Here is a 22,798-nt window from a genome sequence, read left to right on the forward strand (position 1 = left end):
TAAGATTTCAAAATTTTAAATAAAACGTGCCTAAATCCCTAATTTACGGCACAGTACTTCTACGTTTAACCTGTGACATTTCCCCCTGGACAGGAATTATCATCGCCTGCGTTTTTTGAGTATAGCATACACTTATTTAGGTGCGTTGAGGGTTAAATTTTAATCTGCACCAGACTAGAGGAAATTCAAAAGGTTAACAGTCCAATGCGCGTGTATATTGAAACTGCTATAGCCTCGAACAGAAGTCGACCCGATGGCGGATTCACGTATGACAACATGCACCTGTACATATTGACTTTCGCGATCAACGGGGGATGCACTAAGCGTATTGGCGTGCCAATATTAACTTAATACAGCGAAACCATCCTGGAATACATTTGTTAAACTGTTCGAAAGTACCTACAAAGTTTATCCATGGTAATCTTGTTGCCTCGTGGGAGAGCTCGCATACTATTCGCCTTAATTAAATTATGTTTCGTTTACTCGTAATGCACGTAATGGAGTTATACATTTCCAGGGGTCGTTACCATAACGCCGAATGTCAAAATTGACCACAACGCTGACTGTACCACAACGCCGAAATACCATAACGCCGAATGTTAAAATCGACCACAACGCCAACAGCTAGAAAACTGCTGTGTACCACAACGCCGAAATACCACAATCAAATCAAACCAAACCTAACCTAACCTAGCATAATATAACCTAACCTAACATAACCTAGCCTATCCTAGCCTAACCAAACCTAACCTAACCTAACCTTTGTGGCAGTCCTGCAATGACATTTTTCGGCGTTGTGGTACACAGCAGTTTTCTAGCTGTCGGCGTTGTGGTGCGTCCCCCATTTTCAGCAGTGGAAATTCTGTGATGTAGTTGCAGCCACATTTTAACTCACCAATACTAATATTGCAGAAACCAAGAAATTGCGGAAATGATGCTCGACCACGCCTGGTAAAGTGTCTTCACCAAAGTCCAGGAGTCCAGGAGCACTGCATGCATGACCAACTCCAGTTGTATATATATTTACTATATAAATGCCATAGTTCATGCACGACAGTCAGCATGTCTCGAGGTAAAGTTAATGCCAACAGAATATGGCTTCAGATCACATGAGCCAGTTTGGCCATCCGGGAGTTACTGGCCCATTGTTGATCAAGAAAGCTATCTGTAATATGGGTGCACGAATTTTCCGCAAATAAAATTCAAGGATTGGTTATTTTAAGAATTTTTTTTTTTAAATCTTTACTGATAAATTTTTGAGACACATGGATTTGCGTATAAAATAAGTACAAAACAAAATTATTAAAACTCTTCGACGTGTCAACAGGAGCCAAACTCTTCCATCCACGCTTCGTACTTGGAGATGTCGTTCGTGGACACACTCTTCCTGCACTTGGCCAGAGCTTCTTCGAAGTCCTTCATCGTCACGGGAAGATCTACGTCTTCTTTCTTGATCTTCTTGATTTCCAAAGGAGTCCTGCCTGATATCTTCCTTCTCATTGACATCATAGCAGCGTCTCTGAAAAAAAAAAAAAAAAAAGAAGTCAAACACGGAAAAGTTCAAAGAGCTTAATGTTTGCAAACAACATCCTGATGGTTCTCAGTAAGGAACTAGTCGCCTAGGTACACCAGAATGTTAAATAGTAAGTGAAGGAGGACTTAAAACTGTACAAAATTCAAACAAGTGCACACTCTTTTATATACGCGAATAAGGAAATTAAATTGGTCACATCTACTTGTGAGCTTTAATAACAAATAAGTTGTTTTAATTACGTTTCCAACAGTAATTTTGACATTTTAATTTCAGTTCTTTACAACTAGTAGTAATATGCTTCGTGTTCAATGAACAGCGATAATTTACATACATATAATAACATTGTATTCGTGGGTACTATCAGAAACTATGGCACATGCACATAAATCAAATTTGGGATTCCAAACAATGGCAAGTATCTGCTGAACCTTTGGGGCACTTGGTTGTGTCTATTGAGGTTAAATATCTATTTAATCAAATTACCTACACTTTATAAATATAATAATTTATGTGGGCTGTTTTTACATTGACCAATCAAGTTACTTGCATGCTTATCTTCTTTGTTACTCGTATAGACTTTTAATAGGTAAAATTTCTAGAACACCATTTTTTTTTTGGTTTGTTATTAACAATGTGATGATTTTAAATTTTGTGCTAAGGGTCACTCACCCTCTCTGCCCCCCCTTTATATACGGCCTTGAAAGACCCACCCATTCAAGGGCGTATGTGTGTCAGTGAGGCGGGATGATAGCGCGACGCTCGCTGGTGCTTCTAGCGCGGTGTCTCCTCTGGACTGGCGCGCAGTCTTCTCCCAGTGCGTATGAGCGGTGACCGTTACATTACATGGCCGATAAATGAAGATAAAAGTGTAATACAAGTCCCTTAAGTGCTTTTAAGAATCTGTACCGGTTGTTTTACGTCTAAAAATTACTCTGAAAGCATGTGTTTTAGCCATTTTAACTCTTCTAAAAATACAACTAAAAACTTAATCCGAAATCAAAAGTACTTTTCGGCCCTCAGCGAACTCTTAAAAGCTTTTCGCAAGCAGACCCCACTCGGATATCTTGAGAAGTTTGGAAATCGCTGTTGTTTTCCCTGAAGCTCTGCGCACGGAGTGTGTGCCCGGGTGGGCGGGGGCCCTAAATGTTTCACTTCTACTTTGTCTTGTTAAGCCCAGACAGAGTGAACAGAGAAGAGGTGCGGACCTGCAGACGTTGCTGATGTCGGAGCCGGTGTAGCCCTGCAGGCGGTCGGCGATGACGTCTGTGTCCAGGGCCGGGTCCACGGCGACCCCCTCCAGGCACAGCTTCAGCAGCGCGGCCCTCGTCTCGTCTGCAGCACAGTCCTCCACCTCACACTACTCTTTCCTCCACCTCACACTACTCAGTCCTCCTCCACCTCACACTACTCAGTCCTCCTCCTCCTCACACTACTCTTTACTCCTCCTCCTCACACTACTCTTTACCCCTCCTCCTCACACTACTCTTTACTCCTCCTCCTCACACTACTCTTTCCTCCTCCTCCTCACACTACTCTTTACTCCTCCACCTCACACTACTCTTTCCTCCACCTCACACTACTCAGTCCTCCTCCACCTCACACTACTCAGTCCTCCTCCACCTCACACTACTCAGTCCTCCTCCACCTCACACTACTCAGTCCTCCTCCTCCTCACACTACTCTTTACTCCTCCTCCTCACACTACTCTTTACTCCTCCTCCTCACACTACTCTTTCCTCCTCCTCCTCACACTACTCTTTACTCCTCCACCTCACACTACTCTTTCCTCCACCTCACACTACTCAGTCCTCCTCCACCTCACACTACTCAGTCCTCCTCCACCTCACACTACTCAGTCCTCCTCCACCTCACACTACTCAGTCCTCCTCCTCCTCACACTACTCTTTACTCCTCCTCCTCACACTACTCTTTACTCCTCCTCCTCACACTACTCTTTACTCCTCCTCCTCACACTACTCTTTACCCCTCCTCCTCACACTACTCTCTACTCCTCCTCCTCACACTACTCTTTACCCCTCCTCCTCACACTACTCTTTACTCCTCCTCCTCAAACTACTCTTTACTCCTCCTCCTCACACTACTCTTTCCTCCACCTCCTCACACTACTCAGTCCTCCTCCACCTCACACTACTCAGTCCTCCTCCACCTCACACTACTCTTTACTCCTCCTCCTCACACAACTCTTTACCCCTCATCCTCACACTACTCTTTACTCCTCCTCCTCACACTACTCTTTACTCCTCCTCCTCACACTACTCTTTACTCCTCCTCCTCACACTACTCTTTACTCCTCCTCCTCACACTACTCTTTACTCCTCCTCCTCACACTACTCTTTACCCCTCCTCCTCACACTACTCTTTACTCCTCCTCACACTACTCTTTACTCCTCCTCCTCAAACTACTCTTTACTCCTCCTCCTCACAATACTCTTTACTCCTCCTCCTCACACTACTCTTTACCCCTCCTCCTCACACTACTCTTTACTCCTCCTCCTCACACTACTCTTTACCCCTCCTCCTCACACTACTCTTTACTCCTCCTCCTCAAACTACTCTTTACTCCTCCTCCTCACACTACTCTTTCCTCCACCTCCTCACACTACTCAGTCCTCCTCCACCTCACACTACTCAGTCCTCCTCCACCTCACACTACTCTTTACTGCTCCTCCTCACACAACTCTTTACCCCTCATCCTCACACTACTCTTTACTCCTCCTCCTCACACTACTCTTTACTCCTCCTCCTCACACTACTCTTTACTCCTCCTCCTCACACTACTCTTTACTCCTCCTCCTCACACTACTCATTACTCCTCCTCCTCACACTACTCTTTACTCCTCCTCCTCACACTACTCTTTACTCCTCCTCCTCACACTACTCTATACACCTCCTCCTCACACTACTCTTTACCCCTCCTCCTCACACTACTCTTTACTCCTCCTCCTCACACTACTCTTTACCCCTCCTCCTCACACTACTCTTTACTCCTCCTCCTCACACTACTCTTTACCCCTCCTCCTCACACTACTCTTTACTCCTCCTCACACTACTCTTTACTCCTCCTCCTCACACTACTCTTTACTCCTCCTCCTCACACTACTCTTTACTCCTCCTCCTCACACTACTCTTTACCCCTCCTCCTCACACTACTCTTTACCCCTCCTCCTCACACTACTCTTTACTCCTCCTCCTCACACTACGCTTTACCCCTACTCCTCACACTACTCTTTACTCCTCCTCCTCAAACTACTCTTTACTCCTCCTCCTCACACTACTCTTTCCTCCACCTCCTCACACTACTTAGTCCTCCTCCACCTCACACTACTCAGTCCTCCTCCACCTCACACTACTCTTTACTCCTCCTCCTCACACAACTCTTTACCCCTCATCCTCACACTACTCTTTACTCCTCCTCCTCACACTACTCTTTACTCCTCCTTCTCACACTACTCTTTACTCCTCCTCACACTACTCTTTACTCCTCCTCCTCACACTACTCTTTACTCCTCCTCCTCACACTACTCTTTACTCCTCCTCCTCACACTAATCTTTACTCCTCCTCCTCACACTAATCTTTACTCCTCCTCCTCACACTACTCTTTACTCCTCCTCCTCACACTACTCTTTACTCCTCCTCCTCACACTACTCTTTACTCCTCCTCCTCACACTACTCTTTACTCCTCCTCCTCACACTACTCTTTACCCCTCCTCCTCACACTACTCTTTACCCCTCCTCCTCACACTACTCTTTACCCCTCCTCCTCACACTACTCTTTACTCCTCCTCCTCACACTACTCTTTACTCCTCCTCCTCACACTACTCTTTACTCCTCCTCCTCACACTACTCTTTACTCCTCCTCCTCACACTACTCTTTACTCCTCCTCCTCACACTACTCTTTACTCCTCCTCCTCACACTACTCTTTACTCCTCCTCCTCACACTACTCTTTACTCCTCCTCCTCACACTACTCTTTACTCCTCCTCCTCACACTACTCTTTACCCCTCCTCCTCACACTACTCTTTACTCCTCCTCCTCACACTACTCTTTACTCCTCCTCCTCACACTACTCTTTTCTCCTCCTCCTCACACTACTCTTTACTCCTCCTCCTCACACTACTCTTTACTCCTCCTCCTCACACTACTCTTTTCTCCTCCTCCTCACACTACTCTTTACTCCTCCTCCTCACACTACTCTTTACCCCTCCTCCTCACACTACTCTTTACCCCTCCTCCTCACACTACTCTTTACTCCTCCTCCTCACACTACTCTTTACTCCTCCTCACACTACTCTTTTCTCCTCCTCCTCACACTACTCTTTACTCCTCCTCCTCACACTACTCTTTACTCCTCCTCCTCACACTACTCTTTTCTCCTCCTCCTCACACTACTCTTTACTCCTCCTCCTCACACTACTCTTTACTCCTCCTCCTCACACTACTCTTTTCTCCTCCTCCTCACACTACTCTTTCCTCCACCTCACACGACACAGTCCTCCGCTTCACACAATACCGGCCGAGTTGCCTTGCTGTTCCACAAGTGATCTGACAGGCATGTCAGTTTCTAAGGATTTTCCTTGCAAAAGAACATACTATTTGTATACTCGTAAGGTGTAAAATGGCAGAGAGAGGTAAAGATAGAAAGAAGAAAATTTTCTATATAATCATTAAAAAACAAAATATCTGCTTAGGATCATTATGTAATTTTTAAACAACAATAAATATTACTCATTATTGAAAAGACTCGTACCATAACGTTAAACTGTGCATGTTTCTGTTTTTTAAAAAAAATTCTGCTATTTGGAACATTCCAAATCTCTGAACGATATATGAAATTCTTTACAGGTAGCGCTTTATATACGGGAAATGCAGGGACTGTCTCAAAAGTGCTCTCTGCGTTGCTGGTTGAACAAGGAGGTACGCGAGCACGCTGGTAGCAAATTTATAATTCACGGCACTCACAGCTGATGGTATAGGATGCCTTTATATATTTTCTGAAGCAAACGCACGCGGACACTGTCGTATTCTTTCGTCCATCCATCTCTTTATTGCAAGAAACGAATCATCGCACATTGAGAAGACCGAAAACGAGCCCAACAACGTACATACCATAGTGCTCTATATCTCTTTGGCCAAATATCTATTCTCTGTCATTTTCGCGTCAGAAACGTTTCAAAACAATGCCGCACGAAAACGTTGCATTGAATTTAGACTAAGAAATTTTACTCTTTGTCGCACCCAAAGAAGTTTCACTTCAAAAAGATTCCTCGGACATTTATTAATAGAGCTAAATTTTAATCATTGTCTTTATTTTTTTGACGTGACAACGTCTAATAAATCGAAGAACGCCGGCTGCACGCACGAAAAAAGTGTCCCGTTACGCTCATTGTTCCGTTACGCTGTGTTCCGTTACGTTGTCGGCGAGTGCAGTAATAATAGGTTATGTTACAATTGACTAAAAAATTATGGTGATTCGTATAATTGATGACAGATATTTGATTACACTTTATTTATATGAAAACTTGTTCTTAATTATATTTAAACTCTATAGCTAAACGCCAATTTTTAAAATTAATTACAAGTCATCTACACGTGAACTGTTTCGTCGACTGTTTATAAAGTGAAGTGAAAAGTTAATGTGGTTTTCATTGCTTTTTACAACAACAATTTCGGCAATAAAGGTTAATCATTCTTGCATTTTAAAAATCTGATTACTAGTATAATTTAAAGTATTTATTCTTTTATTATTGAAATAAAAAAAATGATTCAATTTTTATTCATGAAATTATGCAATCATTTCATCAATGTTTTGTTATGACGTTGTCACGTTAAACTATCGTCCTTGAACCAACTTTACAGACAACCAATTTCTTTTTGAACCGACATGTCCAGAATTTGTCATCTGTTGGAAGCAGCTCGGAGCACACGCACCGTTGGGCAGCGGGATGTACACCCTCTTCTCGAAGCGGCGGCGGAAGGCCTCGTCCACATCCCAGGGGTGGTTCGTGGCTCCCAGCACCGTGATGACCTTGTCCTCGCTGCTGCTGCGGCACACCACCACACCACCACGTGACCACACCACCACACCACCACACGACCACGTGACCACACCACCACACCACCACGTGACCACACCACCACACCACCACGTGACCACACCACCACACCACCACGTGACCACACCACCACACCACCACGTGACCACACCACCACACCACCACACGACCACGTGACCACACCACCACACCACCACGTGACCACACCACCACACCACCACGTGACCACACCACCACACCACCACACGACCACGTGACCACACCACCACACCACCACGTGACCACACCACCACACCACCACGTGACCACACCACCACACCACCACGTGACCACACCACCACACCACCACGTGACCACACCACCACACCACCACGTGACCACACCACCACACGACCACGTGACCACACCACCACACCACCACGTGACCACACCACCACACCACCACGTGACCACACCACCACACCACCACGTGACCACACCACCACACCACCACGTGACCACACCACCACACCACCACACGACCACACCACCACGTGACCACACCACCACACCACCACACCACCACACCACCACACCACCACGCGACCAGTCGGGAGCGGGAAGCCTTACTTCACAGACGAGAGAGCCAAACTCCCGATTGTGCATCTTCGGGGGGTTTTCTTTGGTTCAGTGTAAATAAATATAGGGCGGTGTTGATAAAAGGATACTAATGGTAAATTAGGTTAGGTTAGCTACATTACAAATACTTTAAAACATTGCGGACGGTTGATTTGGTTAGGATAGCTACGTTAAAGATACTGTGAAATCATGTAAACGGTTTCCTAGCCCTGGATAGCTACACATTAAAAAAGTTATTTGCTAAGCAACCATAAAATGATTTTACAGTATTTTTAATGTAGCTATACTTACCTAACATGTTTTAAAGTATTTATAATGTAGCTAACTTATCCTAATCGACCGCAAAATTTAATGCCACACCGGTTTATACAATGAGATAGAACGGAAATAAAAAAAAAGCCAGCTTGAACTTCGGGGAACTTCGGGTGTGGCTCTCTCGTCTGTGAATAGAAGGCTTCCCGAGAAGACATTGTCACTGTAACTGATTTTCAGTTGACTCACGCTGAGGAGGAAGTATTATTCTGTAAAATTGTTTTTTGATACATGTCATCCACTTCTGTGGGAAGTTTTTGTTCGGTCAAAAAAAATATTTTTTTTTTTTTTTTCTTTTAGCATGCTATTAAGTATGAATTGGTGAATGCAGAACCCAAATTTAAAAAATGCGAGCAAAATCTGGCTAATGTACATAACCCCGGTAAAGGGAAGGGAAGGGAAGGGAAGGAATTGAAAGAAACCATCTTTAGTTTCAACAGATTTCAAGCCATTGCGATTTGTATTATTTTTAATTTGGCTTCGTTGAAGTCGCTGTCACACTTTTGAATTTTTCTATCCATCTATACCTTTTCGACAACAGAGTTGGAGGTGAAACACTGGAAGAATAGCTAGGTAATGAATTTTTTTTATGTAACTTTGACATCTGTTTTGACTTTAAAAAAAATGATGTAAGGATAAATGATATCATGCTGATATAATACCAAAAATAATTTTCTTACGTGTACTTGACGTAGAATTGATGTCATGTAACACATTTAAAAACAAAGATATAAGTTTTCAGTTCTGTCGACAGTCCCCATGACTGTGTGTTAGTTTAAGCGCCCCATACACTAGCGGATATGCTCGGTGCATGGCTGCATGGCTACACTACACGGGCATGCTCGTCTCTTTCTCTGATAGAAACAGTCGGTGTTGTACTTCACAATGGCTGCAAGTAGCATTGCGCTGTTTGGCGGATTATTTTGTTTGGATGTTTTAATTTTTCGCAGTTCACGACGAAAGCTTGCGCGTAAATTGTCATTTTTTTTTTCCTTCACAAAGTCAACATTTCTCTGGCTTTTTTTTTTTCACTAGCTGTTCGTGGAACTCTCGTTTGATATGCCTATTGACATATTCCTTACTCCTTATATCCCACACTGGTCGAAAGGTGCTATCTAAATTTATTAACTTCTCCCAAACAACTATATTGTCATTGAAAGACATGCTGGTGCGACAGCAGACAGCACACTCGCTGTGGGCTCGGGGCGAGCATGTTGGGACCTGCCACACACTGGCGGATAGCTGCTGCCCCCCCCCCCCTCCCCCGGGGGACTGGCTCAGTGGCTCAGCGGCTCAGGAGCTGACCTGCTGAGGCCGTCCATCTGGATGAGCAGCTCGGCCTTGAAGCGGCGCGACGCCTCGTGCTCGGAGTCGGTGCCGCGCTGCGAGCACAGGCTGTCCATCTCGTCCACGAAGATGGTGCTGGGCGCGTGGAACCGCGCCTGCGACAGCACGTCACGTCCCGCCTCCGTCACCACTTAGAAACACACACCTTAGAAACACACGCCTTAGAAATGCACAACTTAGAAACCACACATTAGAAACACACAACTTAGAAACACACACCTTAGAAACCCACAACTTAAAATGCACACCTTAGAAACCCGCACCTTAGAAACACACACCTTAGAAACACACCTTAGAAATGCACAACTTAGAAACGCACACCTTATAAACCCGCACCTTAGAAACCCGCACCTTAGAAACACATACCTTAGAAATGCACAACTTATAAACGCACAACTTAGAAACCCACAACTTAAAATGCACACCTTAGAAACCCGCACCTTAGAAACACACACCTTAGAAATGCACAACTTAGAAACGCACAACTTAGAAACCCACAACTTAAAATGCACACCTTAGAAACCCGCACCTTAGAAACACACACCTTAGAAATGCACAACTTAGAAACGCACAACTTAGAAACCCACAACTTAAAATGCACACCTTAGAAACACACACCTTAGAAACACACGCCTTAGAAACACACGACTTAGAAACACACGCCTTAGAAACCACACATTAGAAACACACAACTTAGAAACACACACCTTAGAAACCCACAACTTAAAATGCACAACTTAGAAACCCACAACTTAGAAACACACACCTTAGAAATGCACAACTTAGAAACGCACAACTTAGAAACCCACAACTTAAAATGCACACCTTATAAACCCGCACCTTAGAAACACACGCCTTAGAAACACATGCCTTAGAAACACACACCTTAGAAACCCACACCTTAGAAACGCACAACTTATAAACGCAAAACTTAGAAACGCACAAATTAGAAACGCACAACTTAGAAACACGTGACTTAGAAACGCACAGGATAGAATAGTCTAAGTTATGGACGTACTAAGTTGTCTGTTTCTAAGTTATGACCGTTCTAAGTTGTGAGTTTCGAAGTCGCGATAGTTCTAAGTTATGACTTTCTACGTTACGACGTTTCGAAGTTGTGTGGTTCTGCGTTGCGTGTTTCTTAAGTTATGATCGTTCTAACTTATGACAGTTCTAAGTTACGTGGATTTTTTCGAGGTTTCTAAGTTGAGACTGTTCTAAGTCATGCGTGGTTCCCCGCCACGTCGAGGAGACGTGCTGGACACATCAGTCAGTACAACTTCTTGGGCATGCACCGTTGCGGTTTCGCACTATTTGTCATGGGAAATATTCATAAACGGCAAAATAAGAAATAAAAAAAATAACAGAAACCCACAGAACACAAGCCTAAATCAACTGATAAACAGATGAAAACAACACAACGATGAAGATTAACAGTTGCTATCGTGATCGCATATTTGCTGCGTCGTCCAGATATTGTAGTCGGTCTGCATTTACTGTATCGTCGTTATTCGCCCACTGCGTTAGTCTGTGCTATGTATCATTAATTTTTTCATGACTTAATTTCTTCTACCGAATTCTTATGCTAGCTGATATCGTCGGCTTACTTCTAAAACCTCGTAACTCCATTTCAGTCAATTTTACATGAGAACTTATGAGCTTTTGGAGCACGGTTTCGACTGACAAAGATAGGAGGTTTTATAATTTGTGAATAGAAAAGAGACTAAGTAGAGTTGAGTTACGAAGTTTTATCAGCATATGCACTATGAAAAAATGAAAAAAATACACCAAACACATCCGAAATATAAAACTGGAAAAATCTGGACTTACGAGGTTTTAGAAGTAAGCCGACGAATTTAAGTTTGAATGTGTTCGTCTGTGCTGTTGTGTTGTCCATGATGCCTGTTTAGGTTCATCGTTGTGTTTATCTGTTTGACATGAGCTGATTTAGGCTTGTTTTCTGAGCATTTTTATTTCTTTTTTTGCATTTATGAATTTTTTTCCCATGACAAACAGTGCAAAACTTCAATGGCGTGCGTCCAAGAATTAGTATTAAATCAAAATTATTCATTGCATGACTCATTTAAAGAAGAACACAGCAACATAACTCACGGGACGATTTCCAGATCGTGTCCAAAAAGAATCCCAATAAGGGAAACATATCGGCAACCGTTTTAATAAAAGGTGCCCTGCGCGAGGGTAGAAACTAGTTCCAAAACAATCTAGCGGATGTTACCCGATCATCGACACAATTGTTATGCCAATATTCCTAGGGATAGCAGCACCGTCGCACTAAACTATAACCGATCGTTTAATTTTCTCACGTACTTTTGAAGTTGCGATTATTTCTTGTTATGACCATTAAAGCGTACAAAATTTATTCCAGAATAGTTTCTATATCATAAAGTTCCATTCGGCACACCAAAACGCTAGGTACGTCCCCCAGATGATCATGAAAGTGACTATGTACGAGTCAATGGCGCCAGACGCGATTCAGCCATCTGGACGAAATCAACGAAAATCGTGCTCTGCGCATGCGTGGAATTTCGGATCGGCAAAAAATATGACACCAAAGTCCTTTCCCTAAGAATAAGGTACTGGCTGTGTCCTATCGTGTACTAGGAATATGGTTAGGGTGCAGGTGTAGGATATTCGACACTTAAAGCCATATTATCGTGTCTTCGAATATATACCCTTTACCAATAATAAAGAACGCAATCATGTGTTGCATTACAATAAAACTTTAATGGAATCGAAATGTAATAATGTACGTGTTTATGATCTATATTGCCCTGAAATAATACTTAATAGCCGAGTGACGTCCACTGAGGTACCGCGGCACCACTTACACTAGGCGAGGCCGCACGAGGTTGGGACGTCCCGGTCGTACACCCAGCAACAGAGGGACTCACCATCTCGAAGAGCAGCCGCACCAGCTTCTCTGACTCGCCGCGGTACTTGGAGGTAAGCGTGGAGGAGGACACGTTGAAGAAGGTGGTGCCGCACTCGGTGGCCACGGCGCGCGCCAGCAGCGTCTTGCCGGTGCCCGGCGGTCCTACCATCAGCACGCCCTTCCACGGCCTGCGGATACCCTGCGGACACGCCCACCATGTCGTCACCGCCAGCACGCCCTTCCACGGCCTGCGGATACCCTGCGGACACGCCCACCATGTCGTCACCGCCAGCACGCCCTTCCACGGCCTGCGGATACCCTGCGGACACGCCCACCATGTCGTCACCGCCAGCACGCCCTTCCACGGCCTGCGGATACCCTGCGGACACGCCCACATGTCGTCACCGCCAGCACGCCCTTCCACGGCCTGCAAATACCCTGCGGACACGCCCACCATGTCGTCACCACCAGCACGGCCTTCCACGGCCTGCAGATACCCTGCGGACACGCCCACCATGTCGTCACCGCCAGCACGCCCTTCCACGGCCTGCGGATACCCTGCGGACACGCCCACATGTCGTCACCGCCAGCACGCCCTTCCACGGCCTGCGGATACCCTGCGGACACGCCCACCATGTCGTCACCGCCAGCACGCCCTTCCACGGCCTGCGGATACCCTGCGGACACGCCCACCATGTCGTCACCGCCAGCACGCCCTTCCACGGCCTGCGGATACCCTGCGAACACGCCCCACCATGTCGTCGCCGCCAGCACGCCCTTCCACGGCCTGCGGATACCCTGCGGACACGCCCACCATGTCGTCACCGCCAGCACGCCCTTCCACGGCCTGCGGATACCCTGCGGACACGCCCAAACCACGTCATCACCGCCAGCACGCCCTTCCACGGCCTGCTGATACCCTGCGGACACGCCCACCATGTCGTCACCGCCAGCACGCCCTTCCACGGCCTGCGGATACCCTGCGGACACGCCCACATGTCGTCACCGCCAGCACGTCCTTCCACGGCCTGCGGATACCCTGCGGACACACCCACATGTCGTCACCGCCAGCACGCCCTTCCACGGCCTGCGGATACCCTGCGGGCACGCCCACCATGTCGTCACCGCCAGCACGCCCTTCCACGGCCTGCGGATACCCTGCGGACACGCCCACCATGTCGTCACCGCCAGCACGCCCTTCCACGGCCTGCGGATACCCTGCGGACACGCCCACCATGTCGTCACCGCCAGCACGCCCTTCCACGGCCTGCGGATACCCTGCAGACACGCCCACCATGTCGTCATAGCCAGCTCGCCCTTCCACGGCCTGCGGATACCCTGCGGACACGCCCACCATGTCGTCACCGCCAGCTCGCCCTGTCCACGGCCTGCGGATACCCTGCGGACACGCCCACCATGTCGTCACCGCCAGCTCGCCCTTCCACGGCCTGCGGATACCCTGCGGACACGCCCCACCATGTCGTCACCGCCAGCACGCCCTTCCACGGCCTGCGGATACCCTGCGGACACGCCCACCATGTCGTCACCGCCAGCACTCCCTTCCACGGCCTGCGGATACCCTGCGGACACGCCCAAACCACGTCATCACCGCCAGCACGCCCTTCCACGGCCTGCGGATACCCTGCGGACACGCCCACCATGTCGTCACCGCCAGCACGCCCTTCCACGGCCTGCGGATACCCTGCGGACACGCCCCACCATGTCGTCACCGCCAGCACGCCCTTCCACGGCCTGCGGATACCCTGCGGACACGCCCACCATGTCATCACCGCCAGCACGCCCTTCCACGGCCTGCGGATACCCTGCGGACACGCCCAAACCACGTCATCACCGCCAGCACGCCCTTCCACGGCCTGCTGATACCCTGCGGACACGCCCACCATGTCGTCACCGCCAGCACGCCCTTCCACGGCCTGCGGATACCCTGCGGACACGCCCAAACCACGTCATCACCGCCAGCACGCCCTTCCACGGCCTGCGGATACCCTGCGGACACGTCCACCATGTCGTCACCGCCAGCACGCCCTTCCACGGCCTGCGGATACCCTGCGGACACGCCCAAACCACGTCATCACCGCCAGCACGCCCTTCCACGGCCTGCGGATACCCTGCGTACACGCCCACCATGTCGTCACCGCCAGCACGCCCTTCCACGGCCTGCGGATACCCTGCGGACACGCCCACCATGTCTTCACCGCTAGCACGCCCTTCCACGGCCTGCGTATACCCTGCGGACACGCCCACCATGTCGTCACCGCCAGCCACAGTTCATTCCAGCAGTGTACGTGTGAATCCACGCTGAGTTAAAAACATGCATAATGTTTCACTGTATGAAAAATGAGATTATGTTTAATCGATCATTGTGTAATATTGGAGAACTCAAAGATGTTATGTACCGTACATTACATTCTTAAAAGGTTACAGAAGTTTATAAACTGTAGATCAATACTAGCAGAACCCGACAGATGTTGCCCTTCCAGTGTTTATTTATTTACCTCTCTCTCATATATATATATAATGTAAATAAATGGAGAAGGTTTTTATGCTATCCAATTTGCTACAACTCGACACTAGATGGCACTGCAGCGCATCAACTTCAATACCGACAAACAGATCGCCGTGAAAATTGGTATACATAGATATTTGAGCACGGAGAATACTCTCCTGATATCCATTTAGCAATAACTCAACACTATATGGTGCTTCAGCACATACAATTTCTATACCGTTCAACTGATAGCCATTAAGGTAAGTATATATTTTACTTACTGCCCTTAATCCTCAACGAATGGTGATTGTGACCAATATACTCGTAAATAATACAATATCATCCAAATGAGTAATTTTTCATCTTTAAAAAAAAAAATTTAAACATATTTAGATTATAGATTACATACAAACCATTCAACCATACAGCACAAGAATTCCATGGAAGGAATTTAGTCATCAACATGTGGAATTGTTGAGCTGTCTGATATTTTAGTTAGAATGTGTTCTAGTGTAGTCAATAAGACGTGTTTAGGTTTATCTGTTTGACATCAGCTGATGTAGCTTGTTCTCTGTAGTTTTGAGTTTTTATTTTTATTTCATGAATTTTTTCCATCACAAACAGTGCAAAACTGCAATAGCGACATGCCCGAGAAATGTTATTGAATCATGATCCCCCCAGTGCATGGAACTTGTGTGATGTCGATAATGCCTGGTTAATGTCATCGTTGGGATTATCTGATTGACATCAGCTGATGTAGCTTGTGCTCTGTGGGTTTGTGTTTTCATTTTCATTTCATGATTTTTTTTCCATCACAAACAGTGTAAAACTGCAATACTGTATGCCCGAGAAATGTTATGGAATGAAGGATCCCCCAGTGCGTGGAACTTGTGTGCTGTCAATAATGCGTGTTTGGGTCAGTGGCGTAGCCAGGATTTGTGTATGGGGGGTGTTAAGAAGCATGCCCCCCCCCCCCCCCTGTATTAAAGCGGGGGGTCCGGGGTCCCTCCCCCGGGAAAATTTGTATTTTAAGGTGTAAAATAGTGCTATTTTAGCAGTTTTCGATACTTTAATTTAAATATTGTAATGGTAAAATTTTTATTAATTTTAATATGAAATTTGTTTGAGTGATGAATAAGAAATTAATTAAATATTTGGTGCTAAGGGGGGGGGGGGGGGGTTGAACCCCTAAAACCCCCCCCTGGCTTCACCCCTGGTTTGGGTTCATCGTTGGGTTTATCTGATTTACATCAGCTGCTTGTGCTCTGTGGGTTTGTGTTTCATTTTCATTTCATGAATTTTTTTCCATCACAAACAGTGCAAAACTAAAAATAGCGACATGACCGAGAAATGTTATGGAATTAAGGATCCCCCAGGGCATGGAACTTGTGTGCTGTCAATAATGCGTGTTTGGGTTCATCGTTGGGTTTATCTGATTGACACCAGCTGATGTAGCGTGTGCTCTGTGGATTTGTGTTTTCATTTTCATTTCATGATTTTTTTTTCCATCACAAACAGTGTAAAACTGCAATAGTGTATGCCCGAGAAATGTTATGGAATCAAGGATCCTCCAGTGCGTGGAACTTGTGTGCTGTCAATAATGCGTAATATGGTTTTATCTGTTTGACATCAGCTGATGTAGCTTGTGCTGTGTGGGTGTGCGTTTTCATTTTCATTTCATGAATTTTTCCCCATCACAAACAGTGCAAGAGCGACATGCCCGAGAAATGTTATGGAATCAAGGACGTGGGACGCTCGAAGGACGGACCTTGAAGAAGTCCGGCATGAGGTTGGGCAGCACCACCGCCTCCTGCAGGATGGCCTTGGCCTCGTGCAGGCCCGCCACCTTGCCCCACTGCACGTCGGGGTTCCTCTGCAGGATGTCCTTCTCCAAGGTGTCCACCAGGTGCTGCTCGTAGCCGCTGGGCACGAACACCCGCGGCGAGCCCTCCGGCTCCTTGTCCCGGTCGTCGGCGGGGACCGGCTCGGGCTGCTCGCTGCACAGGGACAGCTTCTTGACCGTGGGTCTCAGTGCGAGGTCCACTCCTCGCGAGGACCGCTCCCTGGCCACGGCGCGCGGCAGGCGGTCCACCGAGCGCGACTTGCGCTGGTTCAGCGGCAGGCCGGAGCTCCTGCAAGGACGATCCACCAATTAGTATTTCTGGCACAATTCTAAATTTGAATTTTTTAAAAAATAATTTTGCCAGTCATTTTTGCTGCTAACGCTTAAACTTTTTCCGCCTCCTGTACTCTCCCCATATAATCTTTGTCAGGCTAGTTCCCCAATCCCTTCCCAGTGCTGTATCTAATTTTTGCCAACCATCTAATGACACGGCAGGCGCGCTCGTCTTGTTCTCGCTTTGGTGCACGTCCGTCGCCTGTAATTCTCCTCCGAGCCGTGATCAAGACGGCTTATCTCGGCGTTCTCCCTGGGCACTTGTTTTTCTAGAAGCTCCTCTGACGCAAGCAGCCCGGAGGCACGCCCGCGAGTCGTTTGGCTCAAGCTACCGGCACATCTTGGGCTTAATTTACCACCGCGGCACAGTTTGCACCTCCACCACCTCTCTCCTGCCTTTCCAGGGAACCAGGCCCCGTTCACTGGCCGGTCACTGACCCCGGCTGAATCCAAGGACACCCATCGGTCTGCGAAGGTACCGCGTCTGCCCTCTCTTGGCAGATTTGCGAGTTACTTCCCCTGGGTGTTTGAACGCCTGCTAAACGGCTGCCCCCTGGCACCTCACACGACAAACAATGCCCCGTAGTTCATTTCCAAGCCACCAGAGCGCTGCACTAGTCCTCTCCATAAGCTCAATGCTTTAGCAGTCGCCTCATGCGAGTCGATATTTTCTAGTTTCAGACACACCTCAATAGGTCGCGTTGACATCGGCCAGTACCACCAACTTCAAGATATCGAAGTCAGTATTTCTCGACCCCCCCCCCCCCCCCCTTCGGAAATCTTCTGAACCTTCCAGTCGGGAAGCCAAATTCTCCTCCCTTTCTTTTGATTGACTTTGCCTTTTTAATTACGAGTCGCTGCCGCCCCGAAAATACTTCGCGTTGCGAGAGCAGACGGACAACATAGCATCGTCGGCGAGCCGCACAACAAGACTTCAGTCCGGTCGTTGTGCAAATATGTAGTCAACTAGGCAAGGGAGGTTCTCCCTACAACTAATTTTTAATCATTAATTAGTCAGTCTGCGTGTTTTATGGAGGTAGGTAAACTTTGCAAAATTAAATTATGATTTTAAATTCTGGAAACGTCCGCGACAACAACGCGTGTTCGCGATGTTCGCACCCTGGCGGGCGACTCTGCTGACGCTAGAAGCCACCTCCCTGTCTGGTGAGTTGTCGTCATTCTTTATTCCCCGACCACCACGACATTTTCTGCCTATTTTACTAACTGTCTGTGAACCAGTTCTGAACATGTTTGATTCGGGCTTGTTCGCAGGCAGGGTCCAAGAATCGGTTGTGGACTTGACCACACCACCCTCGACTGCTTCCTCCGGGAAGGTGCACGACTAAGGTACCCCGGTACCATGTAACACATCACCTTCGGCCAGCTAACGTCAAAACTCCAGTCCTCCAGATTTTTGTGATGTTTCAGCATGCCCAGCAGATAACTACATTAAAGAGACAGGAACATCCAAAAATATTTATTGCGGAACCTTGATAACTCTAAAAACTGGGGATTGCTTATGTTAACTGATTGTTTTTGATTCCGTTCTAAGTATGCCAAATGTAAACTTAATGATAATATTGTAATTCGGGCTGGCCCATATGTTAAATGTTGTAAATTTAATATTTTTCTTAATATAATTTAATAAGTTTAATATATTTGTCAACCACCTTATTGAATGTTATAATTTTAACATATTTTGTCAATACTTATACATAGATTTGTTTTCCTTTTTAACCTGTTTGTAAAATCAATGTTTTCTTTATTGACATTAAAGTAAATAATGGTTAAATAAATATAGAGGCACTTATATTCAGACGAAATCATGCCTTTTTTTCCAGCCTTTTGAAACTAAAAGATCCACCGGTCTCCAAAAGTCATTTTAAGGGAACATTTAAGTTACACCAGTCATCAAGAGAGAGTCACGTGTAACAGACTGCATCACCAGCATCTGCCATTGCCAGCACTGCATTCCGAGGCAGAGTCCAACAGAGTCACGGTCACCACCTCCTTGAGGAACCAAGGGTGTAAACCAAAGTGAGCTCTGACGGGGAGTGCTTGTCCCTCGACATCCCCAGCGTTGGGAAGAGGTGTCTGGTGGGGTGGACCAGCAGTTGGTTCGGAAACCTTACCAGAGGGGTCAGCACTGCCCGGGCCCCTAAGGCCGTGGAGTCCCTAAAGGCCTTGGCTCGTCGTAAAGAACCAATGGAGTGACGGTAAAGGCTAGTCTGGGTGCAGGTGAGCTCAGGGGACGCCTGGCCGGTGGAGTGTCCCAGGGGGCTGGCCCCGTGTCCCATAGACCGCGGCAGTTACCGTGCTAGCTCTTCGGGGTGACAGACCGTGCCAGCCCGCAAGTGCAGGAGAACTCTGGGACGACACTTGTGAAGCTGGGATTCCCCGCTGAGGTTCTCTCTGCCCGCCCATGTCGCATGGTGACGACTCTCACTGGCAGTTGGTGGCTCTGATCGCTTGAAGCACGTCCAGAGGGGTCACCACATCGTTGAAGGACGGATACTGTGAGCGGGGATATGGCTCCGGTGCTAGCCTGGACGTCTAGTAGAGGTTCGGATGGACTCCTGCCAGATAACAGGCTCTCTGGGTTGTCTGCGGGGTCCCAGAGATGTGATAAAGACTTGGTTAAGCACCGTGTGATAGTCGGAAGATGGGGATTCCTATGAGTCAACGACAGGTTACACGAATGGTTAGGGGAAGGGGGTGGTGGCAATTATCCTTGGACGAGTTGCCTCAGTCTCCCCCTGTGTCTCCTCTTCAGACACCTCAAAGATGCAATGGAACTGCCTATCAATTTCCCTGTGACTCTAGGGAGTCCGTGTTAATGGATTACTTCAAGGGAATACATGCCAGTGCACCCAGAACATTGAACTACTGCAACATTCGCTGAATGACTGAATGCCTGTCTATACATACTTACTGCTGGAACACACCACGATGCCTTTCGTTATTGGGTTGCTGTATGGTGACTGATGGTCCACAAAAGGAGGGCTTTCGTAACTCAGAACACACACAAGATAGAATTTTCTAAGTTATTATGTTTCTAAGTTGCATGTTTCTAAATAAAATGTTTCACATTTATGCCAGTTCTAAGTTGTTTGTTTCTAAGACATGTGTTTCTTAGTTAAATGTTTCACAGTTATGCCAGTTCTAAGTTGTGCGTTTCTAAGTTATGATCGTTCTAACTTATCATAGTTTCAAGTTCAGTGGTTTTATCAAAGCATCCCAGGTTATGAATGTTCAAGGTGGCGGAGAGTGCGGCTGGGGTGGTTCCAGAAGGTTCCGACGAAGAGTACCTGGTGCGGACGGGGTTAATGGCCGGCAGCGCGGGCTGTATCTCCGGGTCGCGCCTGCGCAGAGACGCCACCCACTTGTCAGCGGCGGGCGGTGAGTTGGCAGGCCTGGGCCGCCCTCCCGCCTCGCCCGTGGACCGCGGCAGCTGCGGGCCTGCGCAGTGCAGCGCACAACGACCCTGAGCGGGAAGCCTTCATTTCACAGACGAGAGAGCCACACCCGAAGTTCACCGAAGTTCATGCTCGCTCTTTTTTTTCCGTTCTATCTCATTGTATAAACCGGTGTGGCATTAAATTTTGCGGTCGATTAGGATAGGTTAGCTACATTAAAAATACTTTAAAACATTGTGGATGGTTGGTTATGTTAGGTAAGTATAGCTACATTAAAAATACTGTAAAATCATTTTATGGTTGCTCAGCAAATAACTTTTTAATATGTAGCTATCCAGGGCTAGGAAACCGTTTACATAATTTGATAGTATCTTTAATGTAGCTATCCTAACCAAATAAACCGTCCAAAATGTTTTTAAGTATTTATAATGTAGCTAACCTAACCTAATTGGCCATTAGTTATCATGAGTTACAATAAACAAAAAAAAGAAGGCTTCCCATGAGGACACAGCACTTCACACCACAGACTCCTACAGTGGAAACTGATACCATGTTTCGCGCGACATGTGATGCTTTCTGTTGGGTGAGCCCATAACTACCAGCAAACAAAAAAAAACTCGGGATAGAGGTTCTACAACAAAGTTTTATGTTAGTAATGTTAATTCATCTACTTGATACTATTTGCTTTGTAAAAGTGATTGCAACTGTGCGAAAAATTATTTTGGCTGTTTTGTACTTAAAACGTCATGTTATATATAAATGAGAATGAGATGAAAAACATTTCTGGTATGACATAACAAAATATGCCACGTCTTGCCTGGGGGTTACCTGCCTTCCCACAAAATGAAGCTGAAGATTTGCGTCCAGGTTTTGCTGATGCGTAGCCTTGATGCACCGATATTGAGACTTCAAAATCAAAATTTCCAGTTGTTCAAGTGTATGTCCTACAGACTTTAAACGCGGTATTGATGTTAATTATATTTTGATGTTTTCAGCCTGGGCAACACCGGGTACTACAGTTAGTGTATAAAGTTCCTGCTTATTTTGACAGTCATCAAAGTTTACAAGGTTTCCAAGTGGAACTTCTTTGCCGAGGAGGCTACAATTTTCGAGCGTTACGAAAATTCCGATCGCATGAGGGGAACAGCTAGGTACGTGGTGGTGGGACCGGCAGGATGGAGGTAGAAACGACGCAGCAGTGATGCTACGTAACTCTCCTAATGCTGCTTGTGTTTGTCTACTCCCTAGTTTTCGTAACGGCTAACGATTGATGCTACAATATGTCTTTTATTACATTTAAAGTATATACAATTTATTTGTTCGTGTGAAAAACAGTTGATAATTTGTGCAATCAACTTAAAATAGTGCGATTTAAAATTATTAAATATTATATATATTATTAAATTATTATTAATTATTAAATATTATTAAATATTATACATATATATATAGTGAGAGAAAGAGGTTAGGTTTATAAGTACAATTTATTTTTGGTATGTGAACTCTGTGATTTTTGGTCGTGGTCGTGGTCGTGGTCGTGGTCGTGCTAGTGGTTGTGTTTGTGGTGGTTTTTGTGCTAGTGGTTGTGATGGTGGTGGTGGTTGTGGTTGGGCTGGTGGTTGTGGTTGTGCTTGTGGTTGTGGTTGTGCTTGTGGTTGTGGTTGTGATGGTTGTGGTTGTGGTTGGGCTAGTGGTCGTGATGGTGGTTGTGCTAGTGGTTGGGTTAGTGGTGGTGGTGGTGGTGGTGGTAGGTTACCTGGCGAGGTGCCGGAGGCGGCGTGCTGGGGGCGGAGCGGGTGCTGCGTGGCTGCGCAGCGCCTGGCGGGGGCGGGCCTGGCCGGCCGGTGCTGCGTGGCGGTGATCTTGGTGAAGGCGAAGGGCGAGAAGGGGTCGAGGATCAGCGAGTCCATCATG

At 46.7% G+C, this 22,798-nt stretch overlaps 1 protein-coding gene across 2 annotated transcripts; it reads right to left on the reverse strand.

The window, feature by feature from the left end:
- Positions 1 to 1,209: 1,209 nt before the first annotated feature.
- On the reverse strand, positions 1,210 to 21,351 carry LOC134540680 (katanin p60 ATPase-containing subunit A-like 1). 2 transcript variants are annotated; one of them, XM_063383553.1, is made up of 8 exons: positions 21,329 to 21,351; positions 20,777 to 20,927; positions 17,061 to 17,424; positions 12,803 to 12,982; positions 9,849 to 9,985; positions 7,489 to 7,601; positions 2,740 to 2,866; positions 1,210 to 1,519 (listed from the first exon to the last, which is right to left on the reverse strand). In XM_063383553.1, the coding sequence occupies exons 1-8, from the start codon at positions 21,348 to 21,350 to the stop codon at positions 1,321 to 1,323; spliced, it is 1,293 nt and encodes a 430-aa protein (XP_063239623.1). In that variant the 5' UTR covers position 21,351; the 3' UTR covers positions 1,210 to 1,320. The 2 variants fall into 2 exon arrangements, with proteins under 2 accessions (XP_063239623.1, XP_063239625.1); XM_063383555.1 differs by having other exon boundaries at positions 1,222 to 1,519; positions 7,489 to 7,598; positions 21,329 to 21,344.
- Positions 21,352 to 22,798: the final 1,447 nt, after the last annotated feature.

The sequence above is a fragment of the Bacillus rossius genome, chromosome 17 (genome assembly GCF_032445375.1).
Source record: "Bacillus rossius redtenbacheri isolate Brsri chromosome 17, Brsri_v3, whole genome shotgun sequence".
Taxonomy (NCBI): Eukaryota; Metazoa; Arthropoda; class Insecta; order Phasmatodea; family Bacillidae; genus Bacillus; species Bacillus rossius.

Excerpts from the sequence above, each read along its gene's own strand:
- LOC134540680 (XM_063383553.1), bottom strand. The coding sequence starts at position 21,350 with ATGATAACTAATGGCCAATTAG. Across the intron at positions 12,983-17,060 it reads TCATGCCGGACTTCTTCAAG|GGTATCCGCAGGCCGTGGAA; the intron begins GTCCGTCCTTCG and ends GCGTGTCCGCAG. Across the intron at positions 1,520-2,739 it reads GACATCAGCAACGTCTGCAG|AGACGCTGCTATGATGTCAA; the intron begins GTCCGCACCTCT and ends TTTTTTTTTCAG.